Here is a 26,706-nt window from a genome sequence, read left to right on the forward strand (position 1 = left end):
TCCTAATAAATAACAATCCATACAATGATGTTAAAAGAGAATCAAAAGCTAAATACGAACAATTACGTTAAAAGATTCTCTCCATAATTTCTACATGATCTGGTGTCTGGAGTGCTTGATAAAATCCTGTCTACCTCTGTAATCTGACACTGTTCAAAAGTTGGTGGGAGCAAGCGCATTTCTTGAAAATCTACTTGAACACTGATATAAGACAAAACAAGATATAATATGCATTAACCTACTTCTAATACACGATTAACTTATCAAACCCGATTTTAGAGGCTTACGGGGATGGTAGAAAGCAAACTCGACCGCAAAATGTTCAGAATGAATGGCATCATCACCACCACACAAGACGAGATCTCCATTCACCCGCAAGGCCGAATGGTAAAAGTAGAAAGTAAGCTGTAGGACTAACAGGGAGAGATTGACTGCAAGGGGCAGCGAGGCTGGCGCGGGAATGAGCGCTGCAGCCTCGAGTATGTACATATTCTCCGAGTATCCCTACATACTGAAACAGTCCTGGGGTTGAACTCCTTCAGGAAGGTTTCAACACGTCGGTGTCTCCTGAGGATTAGAGAGCAATTAGCCCCTTAATTGAGCAAAAGTCAGATCGACGGTATTTTAGTTCTGCTTTTAACGTCGAGTTAGTAGTCCTTAATAGCACCTGCAGAAAGCCGTGTTATCTGTGGATCTCGTGTCTCAATGGAAGAACTAGTACATATCAAAGTCAAAGCAAAGTGCCATGGTGAAGTACGTCCATAGCCAGCTTTCAACCGGCCGTCCCCAGGAGCCTTCAGGGTTGCACTGGCTTTAAGTCGGCATCGAGGGAGCGCGATCGTCATCATCGGACAGTTGATTTCCCGCATGTTACTGAAGTAGACAAGGCAATTTGCACGGTGATCATTCCACACAACCAAATAGGGCTTGGTCCTACTTTCCCCTGCCGCTTAATACTGCATACAGCACAATGTACGAGCACGGAGCCCCCTTCGACTATGCAACAGATGATGCTGATCCTATCCGCGCGTGTATCCGGCGGCATGGACGACGCGGTGGTTAGGAATCACAACACAGAGCGCATCAAGAATTCTTTGCCATGTTAGCCATAAAAGGTCCACACCTCTTTTTTCCGAGTGTAGCTCGGAATTTTTTCTCGTTGTATTCTTTTCAGTCCTTCCTTAAAAATTTTTTTATTTTGCCCTCGCTCAGAATCCCTCCACACCTGCCAACCCCAAACACCCACCTGACAAAGTATAGTTATCGACATAACAACAAAGCCAAGATGCACGTCTATCTCTCCCTGGCGCTCTTTGCCATCTCCGCTATTGCGGCCCCTTCAGCCCCTCACCCGCAGGGCGATCCCTTCAGCACCTTCCCTTTCAACCCGTCCGGCAGCGTTGGCAGCATGGAGATGGAAGATTCTCCCATGAACGACAAGGGGAATGACATGCCCTATGGTCTCGGCAAAGGTGCCACGGGGGCCCAGGTTGCTTCGTCGGCTCTGCACCTTAATTCTGCCCAGTCCACTCCCGCGCCTTCGGCGATGGATGTTCCTGACCAGAACTTTGACGCCCCCATGGAGATGCCCTTGCCTCCGATGCCGGATGGCACTGAGATGCCCATGTCCTCGGCTGTGATTGAGTCGCCGTCTATCCCTCAGTCATTTATGATGTCGGAATCGTCTTCCATGACCACCATGGCGAAGCCGGCGCCTAAAGCTACTCACAAGCACGAGCACGAGCCCATGACTTCCCAGGAGCATGAGATGAAGCCAACTACCACTCACGCCGCCCCAATGCATGAGACTACCGCCGCCGAGACCCAACATATGCAAGTGCCAGCGACTCATGCCACACACGCTGTAAAGACCATGGTCACACATCCTGCCAAGGCTGCCAACATCCACCATGAGCACATGAAGGTTGCGTCTTCGTCTTCGAACTCCGACAGGGCTTCGAGCTCTAGCTCGTCGGCTACCCCCGCACCATCCCCGTCTGCTGGACTCTCTGACCTTCTGAACGGTATCCCAGTCGTCGGTTCCATGCTTGGTGGTCTTCTCGGTGGCGCATAGAGTAGCCAGTAGCGTCCTCCTGTCGTATAGTGAGATTTTGTTTTGGAGCCTTACACGATGTGCAAGTGATCAATGCGCTCGTTCTTGTACTTCGATTCTTCTTGTGGGGATGCTTATATTCTGAATGGTGTTTGTTTTGCTGTTATGGTGTTCCGATATCCAAGAAATATAATTGAGAAGCATGCTTCTCTCGTCTCATTGCGTTGAACATGGGAAATATGGTAAACAAGATGCAATTGCATGCAGCACTTTCTATTTTCACACTTCAAGGATATCGTCCTCCCGACCCTAGCATGTCAACACACCGCTCAACCGCCTTCTGCATGGCATTGGTCGCTTCCTCAAGGAGAGTCGTGAGAGGCACCTTGCCGGCTTTTTCCTGCTGCACCTTCACATACTCATTATTCAAGACCTTGTTGATATTGATCTTGGACACACCACACTCGATACACTGCTGGAAGATTTCCTTGGTGAAGGGATCCGCGCCGTGCAGGACAAGCCGGACTTTATCCCCAACAGCCTTATTGATAGATTGCAGGCGGTCATACTCGAGTCGGATCCCGCGCGGCCCGTACTCGCCATGCACATTCCCAAAAGCCGGCGCTAGCCAGTCAATCCCCGTATCAACAAACTCCTGGCTCTCCTCGGGCGTTGTAAGCAGTCCCTCCAGATCCGCCGTGTCGGCAACGCCATCTTCCCCACCCTCAATGCGGCCGGGCTCCGCCTCCGTCGCGATTCCGCGCGCATGGCAGTACTCAACCAGCTCCCGCGTCAGGGCTAGGTTCTCCGCCTTCTCGTAGTGCGACATGTCGACCATGATGCTGTCGAACCCGCCGAGGTCAGCTGCGTAGCGGATGATCTCGGGCGTTTGCGCGTGGTCCATATGTACGGTAACCGGTACGGAGGCCTTGGAGGCTGCCTCCGCGGCGGCGTGCACGAGGATCCCGTCGGCGTAGTGCACCGCCCATGGGAAGAGTAGGATCATTGCCGGTGACCGCTTGGCTTCTGCGGCGCGCACCGTTGCGAGAATGCCCTCCACATTGTAGCAGCACATCGCTGGCACGCCGTACCGGTTGGTAGCGGCATGGTCAAGGATGCTGAGGGCGCGGTTGTTGGAGAGTGACATGATTGGGAGTGGGAGAGGGGGAATAGTATAGCGAAATGGGGGGATTGACCGGTCTTCATTAGGAATACGCAGTTTTATAGTTAATCCGTTGCGGTTCAGGCGTCGCCTCCCACCCGAGTGTGGGGTCGGAGACGCTCCGAGAGAGTGGAGTTACGTCAATAATAATGAGATCGGAGGGATAGCATACGACTAGATCCTATTTACCATACACTTTGATCACGCTCGTGCTCCCCTCAGCTCCAAGCCCAGCCTTCTTAGCCATAATCAGAACATTCATGGCCGCATTGCCCAGATTCAGCGGACAATGCAAATCCCGAGCCCGTTGCACCGCCTTTCCTAGACGCCGGATCGCATCGCTGACCGTCTCGGTATTCTGTCCGATCCGACCCTCAATCATTTCTAGGCCCTTGGTCATGAAAGCCCGACTGGACCCCGCCGCATCGTTGACAAGCGTGAAAAACTGCTTGAGATCGACACCCAAGTAGCGGGCAAACGCGATAGCCTCGGCTGCAGCGACGGTGTTTGTCACCTCCATCATATCAAGAACCAGCTGCAGGCTCTCGGCTGTTTCCTCGGCAGACTTGGTGCAGGCCACTTTCATGATGGGTTCGGAGAAATACTGGCGGACCATGGAGGAGTCATCAACTGGTCCGTAGCCTTGTAGGAGGGCAGAGAGATAAACCTGCTCGGCTGTTGAGCAGAGCGGAGTGGGGAATTGGTTTTCACGAGCGGAGGTGGTGATAATGCCCTAACTGCATATCAGCAAATGAATAATGAAACGAAGCAAACGTGTATACATACCACGTCTTTCAGGATGATAGTCAGCGCACTAGCACCAGGATGCCAATCCTCCTCCAACATGCGCTGTAGGCGGTTCTCATGCATCCACGACCACGCATCGGACGACTTGATCGCCTCCGCTGTCTTCGTTGCGTCCAGTCCCAATTGGGCCGCGAAACCCATCACCTCGCTACTACCGAGGATCTGAATGCCCGCCAGAACCTGATGTACCATTTTCATGTTGCTTCCGGCGCCAATCCCTCCTGGGACTAGGTACAGCTTGTTCGCATCCGACATAGCCTCGAGAAGGAACCGGCCGCTCTCGAGAGATGCACTAGGCGCGCCCGCCATGATTGACAGCGTCCCGTCGGCGGCGCGCTTGGCGCCGCCTGATACAGGGGAGTCGATGAAGTGGATGTCTCCCCGACCGCGCGACTGCAGCTCGGCGGCGACAGACTGGGCATATGATGCTGGAACGGTAGAGCAGAGAAGGAGAGTCGCATTTTGAGGAAGAGCTGTGCATAGCATCGAAATAGTTAGCAAGCGGACCCTGCGAGTGAATGGTCCAGGACTTACCAGACACTATTCCTCCGGCTCCAAAGAGCACTGTTTGTACCTGGGGCGCCGATGCCACCATGCAGACATAGTATTGCTTCCCGCTAGCAGAATCCTGCAGCGATTCTCCGGGTATCCCACCCGAAGTCTTGAAGCGCTCGACTGAGGCGGGGAACACATCAAAGCCGTGAACGGGATATCCTTCCTTGACGAGGTGGGTGGCCATGCCGAAGCCCATGGCTCCTAGACCGACAAAGCCCACAGTTGGCTTGGACATAATTGTCGCAAAACGCAGATGATTATGTACAACGGGATGCGGCGGAAAGATGATGAGAATGCGACGAACGAAGGCGTTGGTTCCAGTACCGAAGCCGCGTGGGGGTGCAGATTTTATGGTGGGGAAGAAGGGAAAGCCAGTCGGTGCAAGTCCGAGTCCCGATCTATGCAGTCAAGGCGCCGACTTTAGCCAGAATTGGGCCATACGGGTAGGTTAGCCTCGTTTCCGAATAGGTCGGATAATGTGAACGGCCCCCAGTTTCTACCGCATCGGATGGCAGAGGGCTTGGCCCAAAGGCGGGGCTGAACACTCATCGCTACCACCACACCTCGAAATCTCATCTCCAAGTTCCATCGACGACAAAACTACAGCATCAACATGTCGATCGAAGCTCTTCCAGCAGAGATCCTCGAGCCGGTGACAGCACACCTCGCGACGTACGATCCGCCGGGCCTCGTAAGCCTCGCCCTCGTCAACAAAGCATTTTTTCGTTGGTGCAAGCCCTTGGTGAACAGTCTCCTCTTTCATGACGCACATATTAGCGTCCTCCCGGGGGGTTCGGTCCAGGAATTCACTCAAAAGGTCAACAGCTACATTCGAAAGCTCGAACGGAAAGGAACTATGGCGCACGTTCGTCGACTCGTGATCGACGATTATTGCTGCGATCAATGCGAAGGTCATACTTCCTCGCATTTGCATACTATAGAGGGTTTGAGATGCGACATGCCTGGCCAGCCGTACATGCCATTCTACGAAAACTTGTCTTATCAACACGATCGCCGATACCGGCCTGTGTGGCGTGACGGAGAGCCTCTACGTCGCTATTCTAATAGGCCACGAACGGTGACCTTATCTGATTCATCGATCTGGGAGCCGGTTGTTACATTGATCCAGAAATTAACCCAGCTGAAGGATTTGGTATGGTTATGCACTGAATCGTTTCCCTGCTGCCTCCTTCAGGCGTTAGAGGAATACCAGCCCAGGTGTAGGCTCCGGCTTCATTCACTCCGAATGGACACTCTCTACTATTACCGTGTTATTCAGATGTTAACGTCTCCTTTGTTGTACAGTGTCGTGCTCATGTGGGAGGTCACTGAGTGGGTTCACCCATCGAGCCCTGATGACTTTGACATCGAAGCTCCAAGCGTCGAGTATTGTAACCTACAATTGTTACAATTGTCCCCAAATCTAAAAGAGGTATACAATGCTGGCAATACCCAACCCTGGATCACAGGAACAAGTGCGGGTCAACCCATCAGCCTTCCGTGGCCACCAAGGCCTGCATGGGACAGACATCCTACCTCAGGGTGCGAATTGACGCACATTCAAATTATCGATTTATGGTCAACACTTGGAGAGTGGAAATACTATACAGATTTTTCTGTCCTCGAAAGTCTGGCGGTAGAAGCAGGGGTAAACAAAAGAGCACTTAGCCTCTGGTCTCGAGAATATTCATTTCCATCGCTCCGCAGGCTAGTAATTTGCATGAAACAATGTGAACAACCGGTTGATTTTTACGATATTGCGAGACATTTTCTTTGTACTCTGCCACCATTGGAAGAGCTCTATATTGAAGGATGGCATTCGCTTCTTCCCGTGGAATCTATTGTGGAGCATCACGGACCACGATTGCGAAAACTAGCTCTCCTCTACGAGCATCGCCATCACCGACGCTGTCTCACAGAGCCTGAGATAAAAACCATCGCCAGAGAGTGCCCTCTCCTGGAAGAACTAGCTTGCAAAATCCAGAGATCCGAAGGAAATGCTTCGGAGGTCGCTTCTTACCGAGCGTTGGGTACTCTCAATCGAATGAAATACCTGACCTTGTACCTTGCCGCATACGATTCCTCGTTAAACGGGGGTGAAGAGACAAATATTATGAGCCGTTCCCCTTACTGGGGAGGATGGGAAGAATACACCCAGCCTCTTTCCTCGACACACAATTCTTGGGATAGATCAGACAATCAGGTCTCCTTCCAAGACCTGGGCGGATACTTTCGCAACCGCAATGGGCACATTCGTCGGTTCATGATCAACAGTGCTGTGGATGAAAGTCTCGCCTGTGCAATTTTCAGAGTCGTTTCTTCAAGCAAGAACCAAGGTCCAGATACTATACCTCTGGAAGGAATGAATATTCGCATAGACGAGCCAGAGAAAAATCGCATTTTTGCTCATTGCTGGCAAGTTGGGCGCACGCTTGGGCGCACGCGAGACGGTTGCAATGAGCTTGTCGCCCGCGAAGCTGAACTCACAGATGAAATTCGTCAGAGAAGAAGAATGGCCCTGCCGCTATGGCAGGCAGTCATCTTTCGAAAAGTATGGCCTATGAAAGATGAGACGTGGCAGAGCAGCTTGCAGTGGCAAAAAGAAAAGGCTTTATCAAAATGGTTGATTGGGAGTAGGACGGAGAAAAAAGAGAGAGAGACTCAGAACTCTGCAGGGCGAAACTGGTGGAAGGAGTGGTCCAGTTTCCCTCTCGCAACAGCATCTTGAAGTAGTAAGTAGCAACCGGCACATTACTGTGAGGGCCCGACTACCGGGTGCGGGTATACTATTTAACCTCGGAACAAATCTTTAAATATAGAAACATCTATCTCGCGATCAGAGTATCAATTGACATGGGTTTGAAAGAGAATCTCTGTGTTTCTGACATGGAAAGCAATAACGGTAAATCTTTAACGAGACACAAGAGTGGTCAAACAACCAGCCACCGCCATACACCACAACAAATGTCCCTCAACAGAATCGACCCTGAAAGGAACGATCAGAACAGCTGGCCCATTCCGGAGGAAGAAACATACCCAACCCGTCTGCCTTAGTGTCCGAAGGCATTGACTGAAACCGCTGGAAGTGAGGCAGAGGCCGCGTGTAGGGTGTCGCTTTTCGACCACCCACTGGCTTCAGGACGGGCGCTGGAGAAGGGCGCACAGAACTCTGATCCGAAGAGTCAGATTGCTCAATGGAGTCCTCGCCAAGTTCTTCCTGGTATCTTTCGAAATGTTTTGCAATCACTGGAGTTGCGTCTTCGAGAAAGGTGTAGCCAGGACTGAGAGTTGGAATCCAGTCGTAGGGGCTGTAAGACATGAAGATAGGAAGTTCGTCGCTAGGAAAATCTGGACGAAGAGAATATGACCCATTGGTTTTCAAACTGTCAAGAGAGGTAGCGGGTTTGTTGAGGGTGCCCGGTTTGCGCATGTCGTCCAAGCTGGTCCAGCAAGTGCTGCACGTCGGCTTGCAAGTGGCCGAAGCAAAGTCGATCAAGTCTTTAGCTGTATCAGCGGTTTTCCGTGATTCAAAAGTGTCAGTCCTTAGGTCATGCGGACGAGAGTCACGGTCTTTCGCTGGATTCTCACCCGCGCCATATCGGCTGTTCACGGGAGACTGTGTCAAGTAGTCGGCAGCTGATTTCTTTCGGCTTTTCTCGATATCACTCGCATCAGTCTGGGTTGAGCGGCTCACAGTTCTGGAGGAGATAGCATGCCGCCCCTTTCCCTTAGGCGGACGACAAGCCCGACAACCTCTAAGCTCTGGTTCGTGCAACGAGACGTCAGCAAAGAGATCACACTGATTGTTGTCAGTTGTGTGCGCATAGTAATTGCTGTTAGAAGAGGTCTTTCTCACATCAAGGGTCATCCGCGCATCGAATTCGATGATCGGGCTCTTCGCATCCAAGCCCTCGATGATTCGATAGGTGTCCGGTAGGAGTGGGTAGCGGTCATTGTACTGAACAGCTTCACACCACTCCATCTCGCATTGGACACAGAGACTGGGTTGTGCGGCGGGAAGGAGATCGTGCAGTATTTCGACTTGTTTGCAGGAGACTGTCTGGCCGGTGCCTGCCACTTTGCGAACACAGTTGGTGAATTCGAGACAGCTGGTCACGCTCCAGTTGGAGATGTGCCCACATACTGGATAGTGGTGATATGTGTACAGACACATGTTGAACAGAGTGTTTGGAGGGTGCCACAGTAGTTGTGAATACTGTCGTTTTGGGCTTCATCCTGAGAACTTATATAGAACCTGTGCCTGGGTGCTGTTGGATCTGACGGAGAGTCGCTTCAAAACGAGTACAAAGCCGAGTTCTGAGTAAAAGGATAACAATGGATTGTAAAAGGGAATTAATTAAAGACATCCTGGGTGGTCCGTTGAAATGTCTCGTGTTTCTCCCTTTGTTGTGAAATATCCCCAACGCCGGGCCAATCATCCTTGTTACACAGGCCTCGACATAGGTCCTGTTTTACGTTCAAAGCAGTGGGAGTTGAACTTTCCTTTCAACACATACGACAACCCAGATCCGGGCCAAAGCCTTGACAACGGGAACTTTCCATCTGATTTAATCCAATACCCAAGATTTTGATTGAAAAGAGAAGAACACGAAGAAAGATATCACCACTATGACTCCAGCTGCATCAAATATTGCACCCCTGAATCCACTAGCCACCATGAACCCAGCTCATGCATCCAGCGAGCAACAGGCTTTTCCATGGGCATGTCCCTCTTCTCATCCGCCCGCTTCCACATCATCACCTCTGTAGAAAACACGACTTCCCCATCCTCCTCACGGCAACTAACGCTCAATCGACCATCCACAAAATCCATCATTTGCATTTTCATCTCAAACTCCACTTTATTCTCTCGGCGTACCTTGACCCGATAAGCACCACAGATAAGATCCCCCTCCTGGAAGTTCAGGGAAGCAATGTGCGATGTCTTGAAGCTCTGCTTTTGTTCTGAGGTTTTACTGACAGTTCGCAGAATTAATGCAGCCGGTAGACGAGAGAATGCCGTCATATTACGACGGACGTACTTCGTGAAAAGACTCTCAAGGGACTCAGCTAGCGGCAGCGAGTCCCGTGGGACTGGCTTTGAGGCACGATCGTAGAATGCATAGTACTGGCCTGTGAACACCTTATCGGGAACTGACTCGATCGCTGTAGGCCGTGGAGATGACGCTGAGAGTGTCTCGAAGCGGGATTCGTGTTGCACGCGGGATGACAGTCTGAGGTGGAGAATGTAGAAATAGACGGCGGAGGAGCCGGTGATCAAAGCTGTAGCTGTTATAGCAAGGCGGAGCATGATTATTATCTGGCTTGACTAGGGCAGCTGTTACAAGCAACCTATATTCTTGTCTGGAGGGTTCGGATGAGTGGTGATGCTGGGTCACCCGATCCGAGCCGTTTTTTTTTTGCCTGGTCCGTGCATTGTTTCCATCCACGAATTTAGATGTGTAGGAGACGGAATTTATTCTGATTTCAATAACAATAAGCAGCGAGAGCACATCATGTAGAACGATTTGATTGGTGCCAGATAGGTAGCATGAGACGCCCACGGGAACGGAATAATCTGTTGTACATAAAACACATGCACTATGCACTAGACCAGCTTAGGACAGCCTTAAACATGACACACAAGTGACCCCGCCTCCTAAAAACTAACTCTGTCAGCCTTGCACATCGTTCTCCGGTTCTTGGAGGGTGGAAGTAGTGGCTGCTTGGACCCCCAATCCATACATAGCAGCCGGTTCGAGTGCATATCTTTCCAACAATGGCCGATCCAATATCAATTGTTGGGCTGATCGTGCAGGTCGGTTCGATCATCCGAACCACGATAGCCTACGCAAAAGCAGTGCGAGAGGCAAGGTCCGACACTCAAAAATTGAGTGAGGAGCTTTTTGCGCTCAAAGGGATACTAGAACATATTTCAGTACACATCGAGCCTGAAGATTCGGAAAAATTGCCGTCCTACTCAGAAGCTGTAGCTTTTGACCCCGAACTACTAAGAAGCACCCTGGAAACAACCCATGAGTTTCTCAAATCCCTCCTTCACGACCTCGAAGAACCAGCCAACAAATTCAGGCGACTCAAAAAAAAGCTGGAATGGCCATTCACTCAAGATCAATTCAACGCCCACCTGACCCGCTTAGAAAGAGTCAAATCATGGCTGATTCTCGTTCTCACGAGTGACAGTGCTGCCCTTCAACGGGACTTGCACAAGGAAATAACAAACCTTGCAAGTTCTCTCGAGGATGACTTGGAAATTCGAAAGCATGAACGAATCCAGACAGCCCACAAAGATCTTTTCCAGTGGTTGGCTCCCGTCAGCTCAAGCCAAATTCACATGCGAGCGTCAAAGGGACACGGAAATCAAACAGGGAAATGGTTCATTGATCGAACTTTCAGAGATTGGCTATGGAATCATGGCACGTACCGGAAGATTCTCTTCCTCCTGGGTAAATGTACATATTGGCCAGTCGAACATAGGAAGTCACTTACTGACAAACTGATTGAACAAAGCTGGAACCGGAAAGACAACGCTTTTGTAAGTGTGATCATTCTCGTTTACTATGACTCTAATAATGGCTCATAGTGCCCACGCTGTTGATGAGCTGGCTTCCATGGCTTCAAAGGGTGAAGAGTTCAACTTTGCCTACTTTTACTGCACTTTCGGCGATACTGCCTCTCAGGATCCACTGAATATTTTAGGATCATTTGTGGCCCAGCTTTCCGAGTCGATGCCCTCAATATTGGATACTATTTGGCCACTCTATGAAGAAAATGCCAAAAATAAAGCACACAGGCACCCCGTCGATATTTCTGCCCTCGAAGATGCCATCATCAAGGCCACGTTCGGCGAGAAACCAATTGTACTTCTCATTGATGCAATTAACGAAAGCTCTTATCTGGAAGACATCAATCGTTCTCTATTAAAGCTCTCGAGCCAGTCTTCAAATATTCGTATTCTGGTGACTGGTACGGCCGAAGTGATCCCCGACGGCCATGCCACTACAATCAACATGAATACCAGCATTATACGAGACGACATCTACACGTTTGTAAATTACAGGCTGGAAATTGACGACAAGTTGAGAAACCTAAGCGCTAAGCTCAAAAATGAAATTTGGCAGACCTTGGTGAAGGGCGCCGACGGATCGTTAGTACCAGATGTTTACCACGATGTGAGCAGTCTGACTTCCTCACAGGTTCCGCTGGACCCAGCTATCTCTAGAAAGCCTCAGTACGAAGCGAACTCCCAAGGCAATTCGAGAAGCATTGCAGACATTGCCAGGCACACTGCTTGAAACATACGTCAACATCCTGGAAAGAATTGAGCCCAGTGACTGGGAGCTCGCCCGAGCGGCGCTTTTCTGGCTCAGTTTCTCCAAGCGAACGCTCACCCTACGCGAACTCAACGAGGCAGTGATGCTGGAGGAGACATGCACTGTCTTTGATGACGATATGGAACTAGTGTCTCCACAGATCCTCCTCCAGATCTGCCAGGGACTTATCACGCAAGACAAGTTTGGAGCCGTGATCTTGGCTCACGCGTCTATCAAGGACTTCCTCACATCCGAGTGGATTCGTTCATCCAATGTCAAATACTTCAGTCTGGACCCTAGGACAGCCGACCGAATCATTATACGCCAGTGTCTCGCTTATCTCTGTCTGGAGAACTTTCGGTCTGGAGCTTCACCGTATCTTCATATTATCCAGGAACGGGAAGAGAATCGCCCTTTCTTGAAATATGCGGCGCAGTTTTGGGCTACACATGGCTTGTCGTGCGAATTCGAAGACCAGGAACGTGAGCTCATCAATCGTCTATTTGATTCTAAACATCTCCCTAATCGAGGCAACTTCGGGGTATGGGTGCAAACACTCGTCCGAGATGGAAGATTTGAGAGTATTCAGTCCACAGAGCCATTGTACTACGCGGCGTCATTCGGATTGGTGCCAGTTGTCAAAGCCATCCTTGCCTCTGACCCGGAAATCGATATCGATGCTCGGGGTGGACGCTTCAGATCAACACCTTTGTTCGTTGCATGCTGGCGGTCAAATTATGAAGTAGCGCAGCTTCTTCTGAAGGCAGGGGCAGATCCAAATCTTATAGACAACAGCACCGGGCTGACGGTATTTTCGCTGGCATGGTCAAACCAGTTCCACGATCTTCGAAAAGTCCTTCCCAAGGAGAGTTGAACGCAAAGCAATTCAGGGAGCTGCTTTGCGATTATCGACAAGATATAGAGGAGCCCTGTGGTTGATCACGTGATATTTTCTTCAAGCCAGTAATTGGAGCACAAATTGTACGAGAGTTGAGAAGAAGCGAAATTATTATCAGCAGCTGGAGAGGAATAGTCTCTTTCAAGTTTCCCGCCCGATATCCTTGATGTATCTTGTACCTTGCTCGGGTGCTGTCCCACATTCATACATCTGTAGATGACGTCAAGAAAGTCAATTGTCTGTCTCCCGGCTCCGTCGGCAAATTCTCATCTCGAGAAATGCAGGAACGACTTTAGCTCCTACTATAGACATATATAGTATAGCCCAAGTGACGGACGTGCAGAGTATGTGTCGATCACGCTGATCATGTGGAGCGAGCTTTGCCTACATGAATCTACTTCGAACAGACTGACGTCCATGACTACAGTGTTCCTTAGCGGTTAAGCGTGACGGAAGGTGTAACCATGGCTCGAGTTTGGCTGGATACCAATCACAGGCCGTATAGACAAGGGAAGTGTAGACACCGACCGGGGGAGTCAGGTAGCATCATCGACTAGCTTGATCTCCGCTGGCTGCCGAAGGAAGGAAACAGCTTGGATTTCACTCACTTTTCTATTTCCTTCAGCTGTGCAATACTGAGACGGTAGATGTTGTTTGGAGCAGCTGGAGCTTAGCTTTCTTTGTGTTTCTGGACCCGGTGTCACCGTATGTCCGTCCCTCTTTCTCTTTCTTCTACGACACTTCCCCTCCACACTTCCTTCCGTCTTTTATCCACCGATCATCTACCCGATCACCTGAAAGATCGTGTTAATCCGCTCTCTGTGCAGTCCAAAGCCTGCCGATCATCTTCTCTGTCGCTTCCACTGAGAAACCCCCTCCAGCTTGTGTACGCTCTCTTGCCTTCCTGACAGTAGATCTTGATCTCTAACCAAGGGCCCGACGCGTTACTTGCAGTTTATCCCCAAATTCCACGTGCATCTTTACTTCACCATGGCTGCGATCAGTCTGGCTGAACGCTCTCCATCCCCCAGTATCCATTCGTTGATCAAGCGAAAGAACTGGGCTGCGAAGAACCCCGGTGTGGTGCTGGTGTTCTGCATCGTGTTCCTGGTCGGCTGTGGCATCGTTTCGCTCTTCGCCTACCGGCGCTGGCTGAAAAGGAAAGCCGAGAAGCAATCGTATGAAACCACCGGCTAGACCCGCCATCTGCCACTATTTCGGGGCTGCCACCGACCATGGTGCAAACCATGTACAGCCCACGATCTTGCTTACTGCGGCGACCTTTGCGCTTTAATCCAGCAATGCAGGCTAGCTATCGTTGGATGTCTTGCTCAGATCTTGTGCGACGCGAGTCTTGTTTTTATGAATACCCATGTATGTGACGTTATTATGAGGGATGGATATGGTGGCTAAACGGGAAACGGGGCTCGAAATTGACCGAGCGCGGCGTTGATGGCAAGGTTATCTTTCTTACTCTTTTCTATGGCAATTCTATGGCGGACGAGATAGTAGTAATGATAATATTTCTTGCGCATGCAACATGCGCTGGCTCTTTCATGACTTTGTTTAAAAGTGGCCCACTCAATAAAGAGTCCCCGGCTGTTATTTCCATCTTTTATAGACTGGGTTTACTGCTGGAGATCCACTGTTGCCCCGTGACCGGAGAAAGGGTCCTGGCGCTGGCAATAATAATGGCTTCACACTGGTGTCAACTTCCCGTTTCCCCCTCTCCCTTTCATTCTTCTCCCTCTGACACCAACAGCCACAGCAGCAGTGGGCTGCTTGGACATATTCCTTCCCTGTTTTTGAACTGGCTCGGAAGGAACAAAATATCAATGTATGTCTCCTCGGTGGGGTTGCCCTTTCTACGCTCCTGGCGTTGCTAGACTTACCCTCAGACTCACTGGAAGATGTTTTTCAACTAGCAGCGATATCAGATCTTCGAATTTGTCCAGAGACGCAGCCATATCGATATCCGTCGTCTCGCCCCGTTTCATCCAATTAAATGGACGCAGGTCTTGCTTGCCGCGGACTCGGAGACATTTGGTCGAGTGATAGAAAAGAAATCCCCGGCTCGATGGGCCTCCCGGCACATCGGGCGGTTTGGCATGATTATATTATACCTGATCGAGGTTATTGCATGTCTTGGAGATATTGTATGTGAGGACGGGAACAACTCACGCATCCATCTGCAGGGACCGTGGTCACCGGGAATGGTGGAAAGAAAGGAGCGTCTAGCTCTCCGGACCGTTTGTCTTGGAGGAAGAGATCCTGGTCAATCGAGTTCATATACGGATGCGACCAGGTGAACCTGAAAGAAAGAAGATAGGATACAAAGTCATTGTTTTTCGTGACCTCATGGCTCTGGGCCTTTTTATCGGATTCCTGAACTCGCTGAACGTCGTTGCAAACCTCCATCACCTCTTCGGGTTTTTCAATTGCTCCACGCTCTAGCAGATCATCGACATGCGTCGTGACCTCACTCAACGGCGCTTGACTCTGTGTAAGGTTCATGATCTGGGTGGCGGAAGACGGGTCCAGTTCTCGGACAGCGGTAAATAGCCGATCTAACAGCTCTCCTTGCTCTTCAAGGGTCTCCATTTTGCTTTTGAGGTCTATGCTTCGCCGCTGGTCCTTGCTCTCGTCGATCACGCAGTCAAGTCCGATCCTATCGCAGTGTTTGCATGGCGCCTCACCGGAACACTACCAACAAATCCCTCTCTCAATGACTATTCATGTTGATGTATTTTCTTTTTGTGGGACGGACGAATAATCACCTGCAACTTTCGCCGCTGGCACGATATGCAGGCCACGCCGGCATTTTTCCTTTGAGACCATGATTCCTGAGCGGGCATGCCTACTAAATCATATGGAGAGCCCTCCGAGGTCTTGGCCTGATGACTTACCCATGGTGCATTCGCCAACGGAGAGCGTGAATGGATGCTTTTGAACCTTCTGGCCTGGACTAGTGTTTGAATCGGCTGTACTGTACAGTCTCCCCCTCTCCATTAAATTTGGTAAGTTCTACTAGTTGCGCTCACAAATGCATTAACTCTCGGATGCAGAAAGCCTATTGGTCATCCTCCCCAAAGGCAGTGTGGCTGACTGACAACCCCTGCCCTGCGCCTGTCAATCCCAGCGCCTTCACATCGCTGGGGACCAACTAACAGCCATCATAAAGGCGCTTTGCGCAGATCTGGGCCCATCTGACTCACTTGTTGACTGGTCCCCGGAAATCATTACCATCCTCAAATGGGCTGCATTCCTGACAGCCTGGCCCCCGATCGATCAGTGGATCCCGGGGGGTTTTTTTTCCAACGCTACGCAATTCAGCTTTCGAAAAATTATGTTGGTCTCGATTGGCGCCACATGCAATGAGCTTGACGTCCATTCAAACGCGGGAGGATCTCAGTGGGCGATTGCGCCAATCGCACCACTGAGACGATATTTGTTGAGCAGTGGTGGGTCTCGTCCGCGCAATTAACCAGCTCTACTCCTTCCCGACTGTCACTAGTGGCTTCCAAAACCGTTAAAGCCTCCCGCGGAATCTGCTAGCACTTCCGGCAGAAGACTTGCGTGCACAAGTTGTAACGATTTGACGAAATATGGGCAGTTTGTCTCTTGGGGGATGATGGATCCCGCGACCTTGATAGAATGCTAGGCTTTCAAGAGCCTTGGCGGCTCGCTGCGAGAGGAATGATTTAACTCCATCTCTGGTATGTTTGAACGAGACGTGGTCAGCTATCTTGGCTGGGACTCAACTAGATCACTCCACTTGAGACATCGGATATTAATTCCGGTTAGGGAGCAGGAGATAGTTGCGTGGCTAATCAATGCTCTTTGCTTCTAACTGCTGCCATACATATAAACCCATTTTACGGGACTGCGTCGCAGCTCCTCTTCTGTTGTTACACCCGTTCGCTTTCTCTTTTCATTTCTTGTGAAGCTGCGTCGAACTAATCATCACTTCAAAAATTTGAGAGGCTCCCCGCATACATTTTCTCGTACACTGCACGACCCCCGATCTGCATTCTGCCGGGTGCGCTGTTGTATGCACCCTGACATCTACCGACATTATGACTTCATTTGTGGCTGATAGTCTCTCATCTCTGTTGTGTACTACAGAAAGACTACCGAGGTCTGTGACCGTCGTTATTGTCGGGCATTAGTATTAAACGGAGTCTTCCTAGAGCTTTAGATCACCTGGGGCGCACTTCAGCCTCATGGGATACCTGATTGGACCCTAAGTATACCCAAAGTGTTGATCTTAAGCGACACCCTACGCAGGTCAAGAAAGAAAATTGTGATCCACAACTTTCTTTCGCAACCATTCAGTGTTACTGACAGACTTGAAGTGCCTTCAATAAAAATGCAACTAAGTATAGATAGCTAAATAAACATTCGCTATTGACAGAAGGCACGGTAAGCTCCTCGGCTGCAATCAGTAAGAATGCCCGTGATAATGAGCAGAAATTTACCGAATAATGTATGTAGAAGCTCTGACAAGTTTCATTTGACTGAGTGAGACAAATCCAGCAACGGGTACCTTGCATTATGTTGTAATGCTATACGGAGGCCCGCGGTTCTTTTTCCGGCTGCCTCTCTGCTGTCGATTCAAATGTAGGCGCAAACTTGGACATCTTCCTCAATGCAGGCCCCCATTTTATAAATGCTAATGGGATAGGCACCATAATAAGGGCTAAACAGCCTAAAAGAGTTCCTGCCCATTGGACTCCTAGATTTTGGAACATCTGCTTCGAAAAGAGAGGAAAGGCTGCTGCAACAGAAGACCGCATGATTGTGTTGGCGGCGAAAACAGATGCAGCACTGATTCCGAAGTTAGAATTGAGTCAACGCCAGCGTAAGGTACATTGACTTACAATGTCAAATATGAGTCGATCAAGTAGTTGAAACACTGCAGGAAGATAACATAGATCCCAAAGCCGGTTAAGACACCACTGGCCGTCGGAGCCATCCAATGGATCGATCTTGTCCATCCGGTCCATCCAAACCAGAACAATCCGATGGTAAAACAGATTCCACCAATAATGGAAGGCGGCAGTCGCCACTCGGGAATCGGAATATTGTTATTGGCGGCAAGCTTTTTGGCATATGCTCTCTGGTCGTAAAGGATGAAGGCTCCTCCTAAAAGCTCTCCGATAATCAGTCCAATAAATGGAAGACTGCCGACTCCTAGGTTCATGCCATGTACACCTTCAAACACGACGGGGTAAGCTCCTAAAAGTGCGTAAATGAGACCATAGACAAAGCTCATCCAGAGGGATACCTAGAATGAAATTAGCCTGTCTTCAACAAGACAAGGGCAAATTGAACTTGATTGTACCCACCAGAAACACGATAGGCTCAGTAAAAAGCATGCGGAATGGTCGGCTGAAGTTATTCGTGATCAACTCCTCCCAATCAAGCTCGATTTCCTCCTGTCGGGCGCGGATACCCCAATTATGTGTTTGTCTTCGCAAAACCGTAGCCTTTCCCACGAGAACTGCAGGAGCATAGGTTTCTCTGTGGAAGAGAAGAAGAAGGACAGTGGCCAGAAATCCCATGATCGACGCAATATACATGGTCCATCTCCAGCCCAGATAGGACATGGTAATAAAGCCACCAGTAAAAGGCGATGCAAATGGACCGACAAACACCGCCATGGCAAAAATGGCAACCGCAATCCCACGAGTCTCGTTATTATAAATGTCGGCAAATACCGCTGGCACAATAGAGAGGGGGCTGGCTCCGAAGAAACCGGCGAAGAATCGAGTCAACATCAGAGTCTGGACGTCTTTACTGGTCGCTGTGCCGATGGTAAATATCGAAAAACCGAATAGGCCGACGAATATTGGCCATCGCCGACCAATCAATTCGCTTGCCGGGGCCCAAAAGGTAGGGCCCGAAGCAAAACCCAAAACGTACAGGGTCACTCCAAGAATGGCCACTTCAGTACTGACGTGAAAGGCAGGCCCGATCTCTGTCACAGCAGAGGAAAAAATAGCACTGGAAAATGAGGATACAAAAGTGGAATATGCCAGCACAACCGAAATGATAATTTTTCGTCGCAACGGCCAATTCTGGGGATGTAGAGGGTCGTTGGCATCCGTGAACTCTACTATATATTGCTCAGGGTCCGGAAGGTCGGGGGGATACGGCTTGCCAGCCCCAAAGGGGAGCCATTTTTCGCGTGGCGCAGGACCTGGACCAGATCCGACAGTAGAGCGATGTTGGAGTCGGTAGGTGTTGATACGTTCTAGCTCGACTTGGTTGAGGTTGGTCGCGAGACGACTGAGAGTATCGGAGCGAACGGCCTCGTTATGGGATCCTGGCCGTGTGTAGGTGGCGGTTGTACTCAGCGCATCGCTTCCACTGGTGCTAGTCTCACGCTGACCTGGCTGAGAGGAGCTGCTTGGCTCCATGGTGCTGGATCAGAGGCGTGAACTGGGTGCGAAAGCAGGTAGTGGATATTGAAAATATTTTGACTGGAGTGTATCCAAGTCCTGGTTCCCCGGTACCTGCACCTGGAGGTCCCATTTTGTTCACCCGAGTCGGTCGTTGACAGCGTCATCAAGTTGCCCCCCGGTTGATCTGTCTTCGTGGTCGAACCATGACATTGACATGGGGTTTAAATCTCACTGAATCATTATTGCTAGCTCTACGAGACGGTTGAACGGTTGCAAAGGATACTTTCTGGAAAAGCAAAGCCTCTTGCAGAGACAATCCGTCGCAAAATAAATGATGATGTCACGGCTTGGTTGTCAGGCAATCGATAAACCGCGATAAGGAGGGTGGAAGCAGCTCCGGGGTCATTCGCAATTTCTTTAGAAGAATAAATCTTGAGTACGAGATTTGCCATGGGATACTCTTTCTTTCTATTGGTCTCGGAGACTGCAATCGCCCGATACCATGAAAAGGGTATAGATCATCGAGTGTTCATGATCAACCCAGGGTTTGTTTACCCACTTTCCAATATCTCTGTACGGCCAGTTCTTCATCTAGGAAGATTTTTTGGCCTTTGTGACTTGCTGTCTAGTGCCTCCAGTCTCGCCAAACACTAGTTCATCTCTCTCCCACATCAGTTCAACGGCTGCTCCGGCAGGACCAGCAAATACTGTCAGCAACCCGACCTTGAAGAGCAGACCTGACCAGCAGACGGTGCTCAAAATCTGCTTATGAGCGACAGTATACAGCTTCAACGCCCAGAGCAGGATGCCGGCTGATCCGATCATATAATCCCAGCGCAAGAAGAAATGGACTCCTTCTGCCACCGTATCGACCGTCTGGCCAGACCACGGGAGCGGAACTGCAAAGACGTTCGCCGGGTGCAGAGCCTCAAGGAATCGGTCATTGTACATGGCGGGGATAAGGACCGAGGATAGAGACAAAGTCCACGAAACCAGGTGCGGAACGGCCGCATTGAAAAATGCAAACGCGTACACCCATCGCAGACTGGACATAGAGGCACGGTGGTTATTGGGGAAGAGCGGAGATAAGATGAAGTAGGAAAGAGTGGCCAGGATGGAGACATAGGCCGGCCAAGGCTGCCAGATTGCGATCGCAATCTGCTTCAAATCCACCGAGATCAAGGCTGGAGCGGGCAGCACCATCGCGTGGGTTGGCACCATGAATCCAATTACAAAAATTAGAGGCAGAGAAGCCAGCACAGCACGCGGGACGCGGATGTTGTCAGCATGGGGCCGTTTTGCTGTGACGGAGCAGCCCAGCTGAAGTCCGCAAAGCAGGGGAGTTGCAAAAGCGAACGTGAAAACCTGCGCCATCAGGCCAAAAACGGCGGGACTACATAGACCGTCAGTAACTGAGCTTGCAAAGCCACTCTGAGTGTTATCATACTAAGCAGCAATTGTTCCCGCGTTCCCCTTTCTCCAGGACTCCAAGACAACAAGAGTCCAAGCAGCTCCGAAAGTTCCGGAAAATCCAACACTATGCAGCAATAGTGTGGCGTTCTGGCCGTCCAGAGCGGGATAGAAAAAGGTCGTCAATATGGTCAGCAGATGATCTATCGGCTCGACGCCAGTATACACTGTGCGCAGAGGTTGATTGACGCCCGGAAGTTTCCCGGAGGCGACAGACTTCTCGGCGAGGCCATTGAGTCCATTGACGAACGAGAAGTAGAAGATCGCGTAGAACACGAGCGCGCTAAGGGAGAACAGAACGTATCTCATGATGACGGGCGTAAGAATGTGTTCGTCAGCTCACTCAACGTCGATTATGGGGAGTCAAAGCGTTTAAATGTCCGCCGCAGGGATCATATGGCTTGTGCGACCGACCGAGGCTTGGATCGAGCCGCAGCTCCCGGGCGGTTTAATGTAACCGATCCCGCCGTCGATCCCTGACGGTTTCACATGGCAAATGTGGAGTCTTGACATACTGCATACCGAGATAGTATTAGCGGGCCATTTGGAGATTGGGAGGATAACTGATTGCGCATTTACATATGCCATGCCTTGGTCCATTCCGCAATTCCTATCGAGAAATAAATCCATATTGCAAGTCGAACCCCGGCTATTATGACGGCAGACTCCGAAGCTCGGACCACTTTAGTGGAACTGAAGATCGTATGTATAAGAATGCCGAGTGGTGTTGTAGCCAGCATGTTGCAAGTATCGCAAGAAACATTTAGACACGGGTTTACTTTTTGGCCGCCTGGATTGACGATCGGAGGAGAGATCAGAAATCAAGTGCTAATGATGTCGCCTTGCAGGCGGGATTAACGAAAAATATTTTCGACATGAAAACCTACTGAAAAAGTATATAACCAAGCTTCGCCCATTATGCCACAACAAATCCAGTCCACATCAATGTCCCATGGTCTTCCAGTATTCCCTAACGACACTAAAGGCTTAAGCTCAATTGTCACGGGTAGCAATGGCATCGCAGGCCCATATCAGCTCAAAGTCCTGTGCGAATCTCCTCGTCGGTGAAAAAGATCTATGCATTGTCTCAACGGCCTCCATATGGCTCATGGCCAGCCTAGGCCTAACATGTATCGGTTGATCTACTACAGCCAACAGAACAGGTTGCAGCGCAGTTAGAGGAAAGAAACATTCGCGCTGATTATATCTTTTTCTTTGCCTACATCCATGCTCCGCGTAATGGAGGGATTTTATGAGTTGAGAATGCTTCCGCAGCTTTCTCAGCCAGCTCTGGAACAGCATCCGGGACAGATTTTCTTTGTAGTTTCAGTGGTTCATATTACAAAGTGAATAATAACCATAGATATTTGCTATAGTTTCGGTGCACGTGATGTGGGACCATCGCTGACCGCCTTCCCTCCCTTTTCAAACACTTTATTTTTGTTTTCCCCTTCGAATGACTGCGCAAAGGGCAGGCGCTAGATCTCTTGCTTCTTTCTCCCTGCTAACCTGTTAGGTCCACTATTGATGTTCGCCGGCTCCGTTGTACCCTTCTTTGGATTCTGGGACAAGCCCGTGCCTTCCCATCCTCTGTCAACATGCTGCGGGACGCGGATATAGATTCCCTGAACAACCACGTCTCATCCCTATCTCGAGAAAACGAGCAGCACCATGCCAGCCTCCAAGGCTTGCTCACCCAGTTTCGGAGCTTGCTGGATGACTACAGTGCTTTGAAGAGCGACTACGAGGAAGTGAAGGATGGCAGGGAGAAGTACAAGAAGCAGGCCCGCGGTCAGGTAGGAGCTACCAAGCTTCTAAACAGGGTATGGAGTGCTAATGGGGCTACAGGAGCGCAATCCGTTCGTGCTAGTTCTTGTTGATGGCGATGGTTACCACGTACGCTCAGAATGGGCCTGTTTAATGCCAGGGGTACTGACAATGCCACTTAGTTCAAGGAACACTTCGTCAAGGCCGGGAGCGAGGGCGGAATTAATGCGGCTCGTGAGCTGAGTGACTCAATCAAGGAACTCATGCATTCGACAATGGGAGCTCAGGCAGATCAGTGCCGGATTATGGTTCGTGTCTATGCCAATCTGCTCGGATTGTCCAAAGCCTTCGCTCGCGCTGGGCTGTCGGGGCATGAGGCTCGATCCCTGTCTCCATTCTGCGCTGCGTTCACCCGAGCCCAAGATCTATTTGATTTTGTAGATGCTGCGGAAGAAAAGGAAGGAAGTGACTTCAAGATCCGGGGTGAGTTCCAGTGGTTTGTCCAAAGTGTTGGTCTTAAACCTTGCTAAACCCTGCCTTTCAACAGAAATGTTTCGACTCTTTGCAGATCTCAACCAATGCCGGCATATTTATTTTGCGGGATGTCACGACACTGGATACGGCTCCCTATTGACTCCCCATAGGGGCAGCGACCGTATCACTCTTATCAAAGCTGCCTCGTTCCACCGTGACTTTGAATCTCTGGGTCTTCCCATCAGGGAGTTGCCCTCTGTATTCACCTCCGCTCCTCTAGCCAATACCAACGGTAGCATCAAACCAGCTGCCTCGATTAATGGCAAGCCCAAGCCTATCCCGACTGCTCCGATGGTTAAGCCGGTCTGCAAGCACTTTCAGAAGGTAGTATTTTGGCTCCTCGTTGTGTGTAAACATTCTGACTGACACGGAATCAGGGGATCTGCAAGTTTGGCAATGGTTGCAACAAACAGCACATCATGCCTGACCAACAGTTGTCTCATCCTCACGAAGAGGAGAAAAGTGTCTCTAAGCAACTATGGTCCGCCCCATCGGTTGTCGGTCGCTCTGAAGAGTTTTTTCAAACCACACTACCTCTCCCAAGCCTCAAATCGGCGGAGTTTATTCCAGTGAATAAAGACGGAGACCGCATCGACATTTATTGTCCTCCTCCAACCCAGGAAGCGTTTGACGAATACAACCGCCGGGCCAAGCTCCACAAGGTCTGCAATAGCTATCATCTTTCAGGGGAATGCGGTGACATGAGCTGCCCTTTCGACCACAACGATGTCTCCGACGCGATCATAGAAGTCCTTAGACACATGCTCCTTCAACATCCTTGCTCTCGTGGTCGTGCTTGTCGATCGATAAAGTGCTACTTGGGCCACATGTGCCAGAAACCTGGCTGTAAGGCTGTGAAGAGCTGGCAATGCCGCTTCAACCAACGTGGCCACACTCTTGATCTGCAAGCCGCTCAGTGGGTTACGCCCATCGAACATCCTGACGTGGAGCCATTCTCCCCCAGCGACAGCTCTGCCGGAGATACCTCTCCGAGCACTATCTACTTTGGTTAATACCAACAAAGCCTAGGTGACTCTGCTGTATTGGCTATTCAAGTCCAGTCACAACTACTATTTTACTTGTATCGTTTAACAAGCAGCATTTTTGAGCATTGAAAACGGAAGTTGTTTGATTCGAAAAGAGGTAAACGCGAAAAACTTCTGAAATGGTTAGGAAGAAGCTAGGAAGCACAATTGACAGGTTCTGTTTGGGTGGCTGATACAACTGATTTTTGTGCCAGTTTCCTTACAATACTATGAGTCGTCAGATTTTATGTACGGCAAACAGCGGAAACAAATGCAGAATTTTAGATGATCTATTCTCAGTCTTTTCTTGAAGGTAGTTTGATTCTTTTCGGCATTTCCCAGATAATCGAGCGATGATCATAAATACGTAATGTCACCCAGCAGCGGCGAATGGAAGGAGGCAACATGCGAGATACATTTTGCTCATTAGTCGGGAAGGAAAGTGAAGTATATCTCACTCAAATACAACTATGAAACGTTGTCTACAAAGCAGCGGGCAATGTCCTCTGTAGTTTTCATTTGGGAACTAATCATCTTGAAAAGCACTTAGTCCTGACCATTCTTCTTCCCAGACAAAAAAGCACTGAAATAAATGCCTTAAATTGTCGTCAAATCATCACCGCTTTTCTCTCATTTAGCATTCTTGATTTTAAGATAAGCCTCCTGGACCTCCTCCCGAGTTCCCATCAAGTCCAACCATCCTTGGATCATAGGATACTTCTCCAGAGAAAGTCCCGCAAATGAATGCTGCCTCACCCATGGTTCAAAGTGGTAATCGACAGCCGTGACTCGGCCGGGGATGATGCTCTGACCCCTAGACTTTTCCAGCTGTTTTTCCAGAACATCATAACATCGATAAGTCTGAGAAGTATAGCGCTGGAGGGCGTCATCGTTCTTCTGCGGGTGATAGTGTCTAAAGTAATCAGTCTACCTGGCAAAACACGCCGCAAACAAGGAAGAGTATGCCAACCGGAACCAATTTGTCTGACCCGTCATTGGACCTAAGGTCGATAACAAGAAATACTCCCATTTCTCGAAATCAACCAGCTCCTGTGCCGAATCACCAGGAGGACCAATCGTGTTGCCCTTGTCGTACACTCGGCGTATATAATTCATACAAGCCCCAGATTCCCACGAGACAACTCCCGTATTTGGATCTTCCAGAGCGGGCACTCGGCCATTTTCGTTGATTTTTAGAAATGCAGTGCCCTTGACGCCGGTGCTTGGATCATCGCTGAAATCCCACATCTTAATTGTGTAAGGAACTTTCAGTGACTCCAAGGCCATTGCCACCTTGATAGGATTCGGACCCGTCGCATGGGCGTGTAGAATGACAAGCTTCATATGGGCGGCCATTTTTTGCAGATTGATGCTTCAAATTGCTCGTGTGTAAGGTCTAGGTTTACTGAAACGATTGGCGTGGGGGGTTATGATTACGCGATGATGCAATGGGGGACAATCGATTGCATTCCGCATAATCCGCGGAAATAAGCGTTTAGGCTAATCTTTTAGCAATGGTTGCGGCTGCCTTCCTTTCTTGCTTAGCGGCTACATACCGAGAAGGTTTTAACCGTAAAACCGGGTAGTCAAATTTGCACTAAATATATTCCTTCAATCATGTGCTTGCATTTCGAACCCGAGACCTGCTAGACAAGCCTCTTATGCGGGGTTGAATTGGAAGATTAAAAAGCTGTAAAAGAACCTCCTCGTAGTGCTTGATTATTCAATTCATATTTGTTTTAATGATACGTTAGTCCAGAATCAATTGGTGGCATTGAAATTTCAATATGCTGCTTCTGAAAATGTTATTGTTAATCCCTATATGGCTGGGGATATTCTCATTGCCTACAGCATTGGTTTGGGGTTCCATCGAGACAAGTTCTTCAAGTCAACTCGCCACAGAAGGAAATGGCCTACAAAATCTGGTCTGAAATATCTCTCCTGGTTACTGGGCCTTACAGTTTACCTAACAACTAGCCATTCCTGATAGATAACATGGGACAAGCACTCCTTGTTCATTCGTGGGGAACGAATTATGATCTACTCTGGCGAATTTCATCCATTCCGACTCCCAGTGCCAGGCCTCTGGCTCGATGTCTTTCAGAAGATTAAGAGCATGGGATTTACGGGCGTCTCATTTTATGTGGACTGGGGCCTGATTGAGGCTAATCCAGGCCACGTCGTGACCGATGGAATCTGGAGTCTCGAAGAGTTCTTTCGCGCCGCTACACAAGCAGGAATCTACCTGATTGCACGCCCGGGTCCATACATCAACGCGGAAACCTCGGGAGGAGGAATCCCGGGATGGGTTTTGCGAACTGAAGCAACGATCCGATCTTACAGTCCAGAGTATTTAAAGAAAACTGCGAGATACATGTCAACAATTGGTCATATAATCGAAAAAGCTCAAATCACGCATGGCGGACCAGTGATAATGGTACAACCGGAAAACGAGTATTCGACTTGGCCTGGAGTCACGGACTTTCCAACTGAAAAAAATCGAGAGTATATGGCCTTCGTGGAGAATCAGCTCCTCGATGCCGGAATAACAGTTCCCTTGATAGTAAATGACAACGAAGTCAAGGGGTACTGGGCTCCTGGATCAGGATTGGGGGCTGTGGATATTTATGGAATTGATGCATATCCATTGCGATACGATTGTGAGTGAATTATCTCACCTCCAATCTTCGGAGCCCT

The 26,706-nt window shown here is 49.7% G+C and overlaps 11 protein-coding genes across 11 annotated transcripts; 5 read left to right on the plus strand and 6 right to left on the minus strand.

Annotated features, from left to right (window-relative positions):
- Positions 1-1,285: 1,285 nt before the first annotated feature.
- Positions 1,286-2,074, plus strand: PFLUO_LOCUS2588 (uncharacterized protein; the record flags this gene model as incomplete). Its single annotated transcript, XM_073779743.1, has 1 exon — positions 1,286-2,074. The coding sequence occupies one exon, from the start codon at positions 1,286-1,288 to the stop codon at positions 2,072-2,074; it is 789 nt and encodes a 262-aa protein (XP_073636668.1).
- Positions 2,075-2,339: 265 nt separating this feature from the next.
- Positions 2,340-3,200, minus strand: PFLUO_LOCUS2589 (uncharacterized protein; the record flags this gene model as incomplete). The annotated part of the gene is made up of 1 exon (XM_073779745.1): positions 2,340-3,200. One exon carries the CDS (start codon positions 3,198-3,200, stop codon positions 2,340-2,342), a length of 861 nt encoding a protein of 286 aa, XP_073636669.1.
- A 196-nt stretch (positions 3,201-3,396) lies between these two features.
- On the minus strand, positions 3,397-4,812 carry PFLUO_LOCUS2590 (uncharacterized protein; the record flags this gene model as incomplete). Its single annotated transcript, XM_073779746.1, has 3 exons — positions 3,397-3,948; positions 4,002-4,495; positions 4,557-4,812. The coding sequence occupies 3 exons, from the start codon at positions 4,810-4,812 to the stop codon at positions 3,397-3,399; spliced, it is 1,302 nt and encodes a 433-aa protein (XP_073636670.1).
- A 2,736-nt stretch (positions 4,813-7,548) lies between these two features.
- On the minus strand, positions 7,549-8,751 carry PFLUO_LOCUS2591 (uncharacterized protein; the record flags this gene model as incomplete). The annotated part of the gene is made up of 1 exon (XM_073779747.1): positions 7,549-8,751. The coding sequence occupies one exon, from the start codon at positions 8,749-8,751 to the stop codon at positions 7,549-7,551; it is 1,203 nt and encodes a 400-aa protein (XP_073636671.1).
- Positions 8,752-9,204: 453 nt separating this feature from the next.
- Positions 9,205-9,888, minus strand: PFLUO_LOCUS2592 (uncharacterized protein; the record flags this gene model as incomplete). Its single annotated transcript, XM_073779748.1, has 1 exon — positions 9,205-9,888. The coding sequence occupies one exon, from the start codon at positions 9,886-9,888 to the stop codon at positions 9,205-9,207; it is 684 nt and encodes a 227-aa protein (XP_073636672.1).
- A 468-nt stretch (positions 9,889-10,356) lies between these two features.
- PFLUO_LOCUS2593 (uncharacterized protein) lies at positions 10,357-12,782 on the plus strand (the record flags this gene model as incomplete). Its single annotated transcript, XM_073779749.1, has 4 exons — positions 10,357-11,041; positions 11,106-11,130; positions 11,179-11,742; positions 11,792-12,782. 4 exons carry the CDS (start codon positions 10,357-10,359, stop codon positions 12,780-12,782), a joined length of 2,265 nt encoding a protein of 754 aa, XP_073636673.1.
- Positions 12,783-13,796: 1,014 nt separating this feature from the next.
- PFLUO_LOCUS2594 (uncharacterized protein) lies at positions 13,797-14,003 on the plus strand (the record flags this gene model as incomplete). Its single annotated transcript, XM_073779750.1, has 1 exon — positions 13,797-14,003. One exon carries the CDS (start codon positions 13,797-13,799, stop codon positions 14,001-14,003), a length of 207 nt encoding a protein of 68 aa, XP_073636674.1.
- A 3,683-nt stretch (positions 14,004-17,686) lies between these two features.
- Positions 17,687-19,228, minus strand: PFLUO_LOCUS2595 (uncharacterized protein; the record flags this gene model as incomplete). Its single annotated transcript, XM_073779751.1, has 2 exons — positions 17,687-18,093; positions 18,155-19,228. Coding segments are annotated over 2 exons (1,481 nt in total), but the record flags the coding sequence as incomplete, so codon positions are not given.
- A 576-nt stretch (positions 19,229-19,804) lies between these two features.
- On the minus strand, positions 19,805-20,416 carry PFLUO_LOCUS2596 (uncharacterized protein; the record flags this gene model as incomplete). The annotated part of the gene is made up of 1 exon (XM_073779752.1): positions 19,805-20,416. The coding sequence occupies one exon, from the start codon at positions 20,414-20,416 to the stop codon at positions 19,805-19,807; it is 612 nt and encodes a 203-aa protein (XP_073636676.1).
- A 1,865-nt stretch (positions 20,417-22,281) lies between these two features.
- Positions 22,282-23,997, plus strand: PFLUO_LOCUS2597 (uncharacterized protein; the record flags this gene model as incomplete). The annotated part of the gene is made up of 5 exons (XM_073779753.1): positions 22,282-22,479; positions 22,532-22,579; positions 22,633-22,933; positions 22,998-23,308; positions 23,362-23,997. 5 exons carry the CDS (start codon positions 22,282-22,284, stop codon positions 23,995-23,997), a joined length of 1,494 nt encoding a protein of 497 aa, XP_073636677.1.
- A 2,047-nt stretch (positions 23,998-26,044) lies between these two features.
- PFLUO_LOCUS2598 (uncharacterized protein) lies at positions 26,045-26,677 on the plus strand (the record flags this gene model as incomplete). The annotated part of the gene is made up of 1 exon (XM_073779754.1): positions 26,045-26,677. One exon carries the CDS (start codon positions 26,045-26,047, stop codon positions 26,675-26,677), a length of 633 nt encoding a protein of 210 aa, XP_073636678.1.
- Between the last annotated feature and the right edge of the window lie 29 nt (positions 26,678-26,706).

The sequence above is a fragment of the Penicillium psychrofluorescens genome (assembly GCF_964197705.1).
Source record: "Penicillium psychrofluorescens genome assembly, chromosome: 2".
Classification (NCBI taxonomy): Eukaryota; Fungi; Ascomycota; class Eurotiomycetes; order Eurotiales; family Aspergillaceae; genus Penicillium; species Penicillium psychrofluorescens.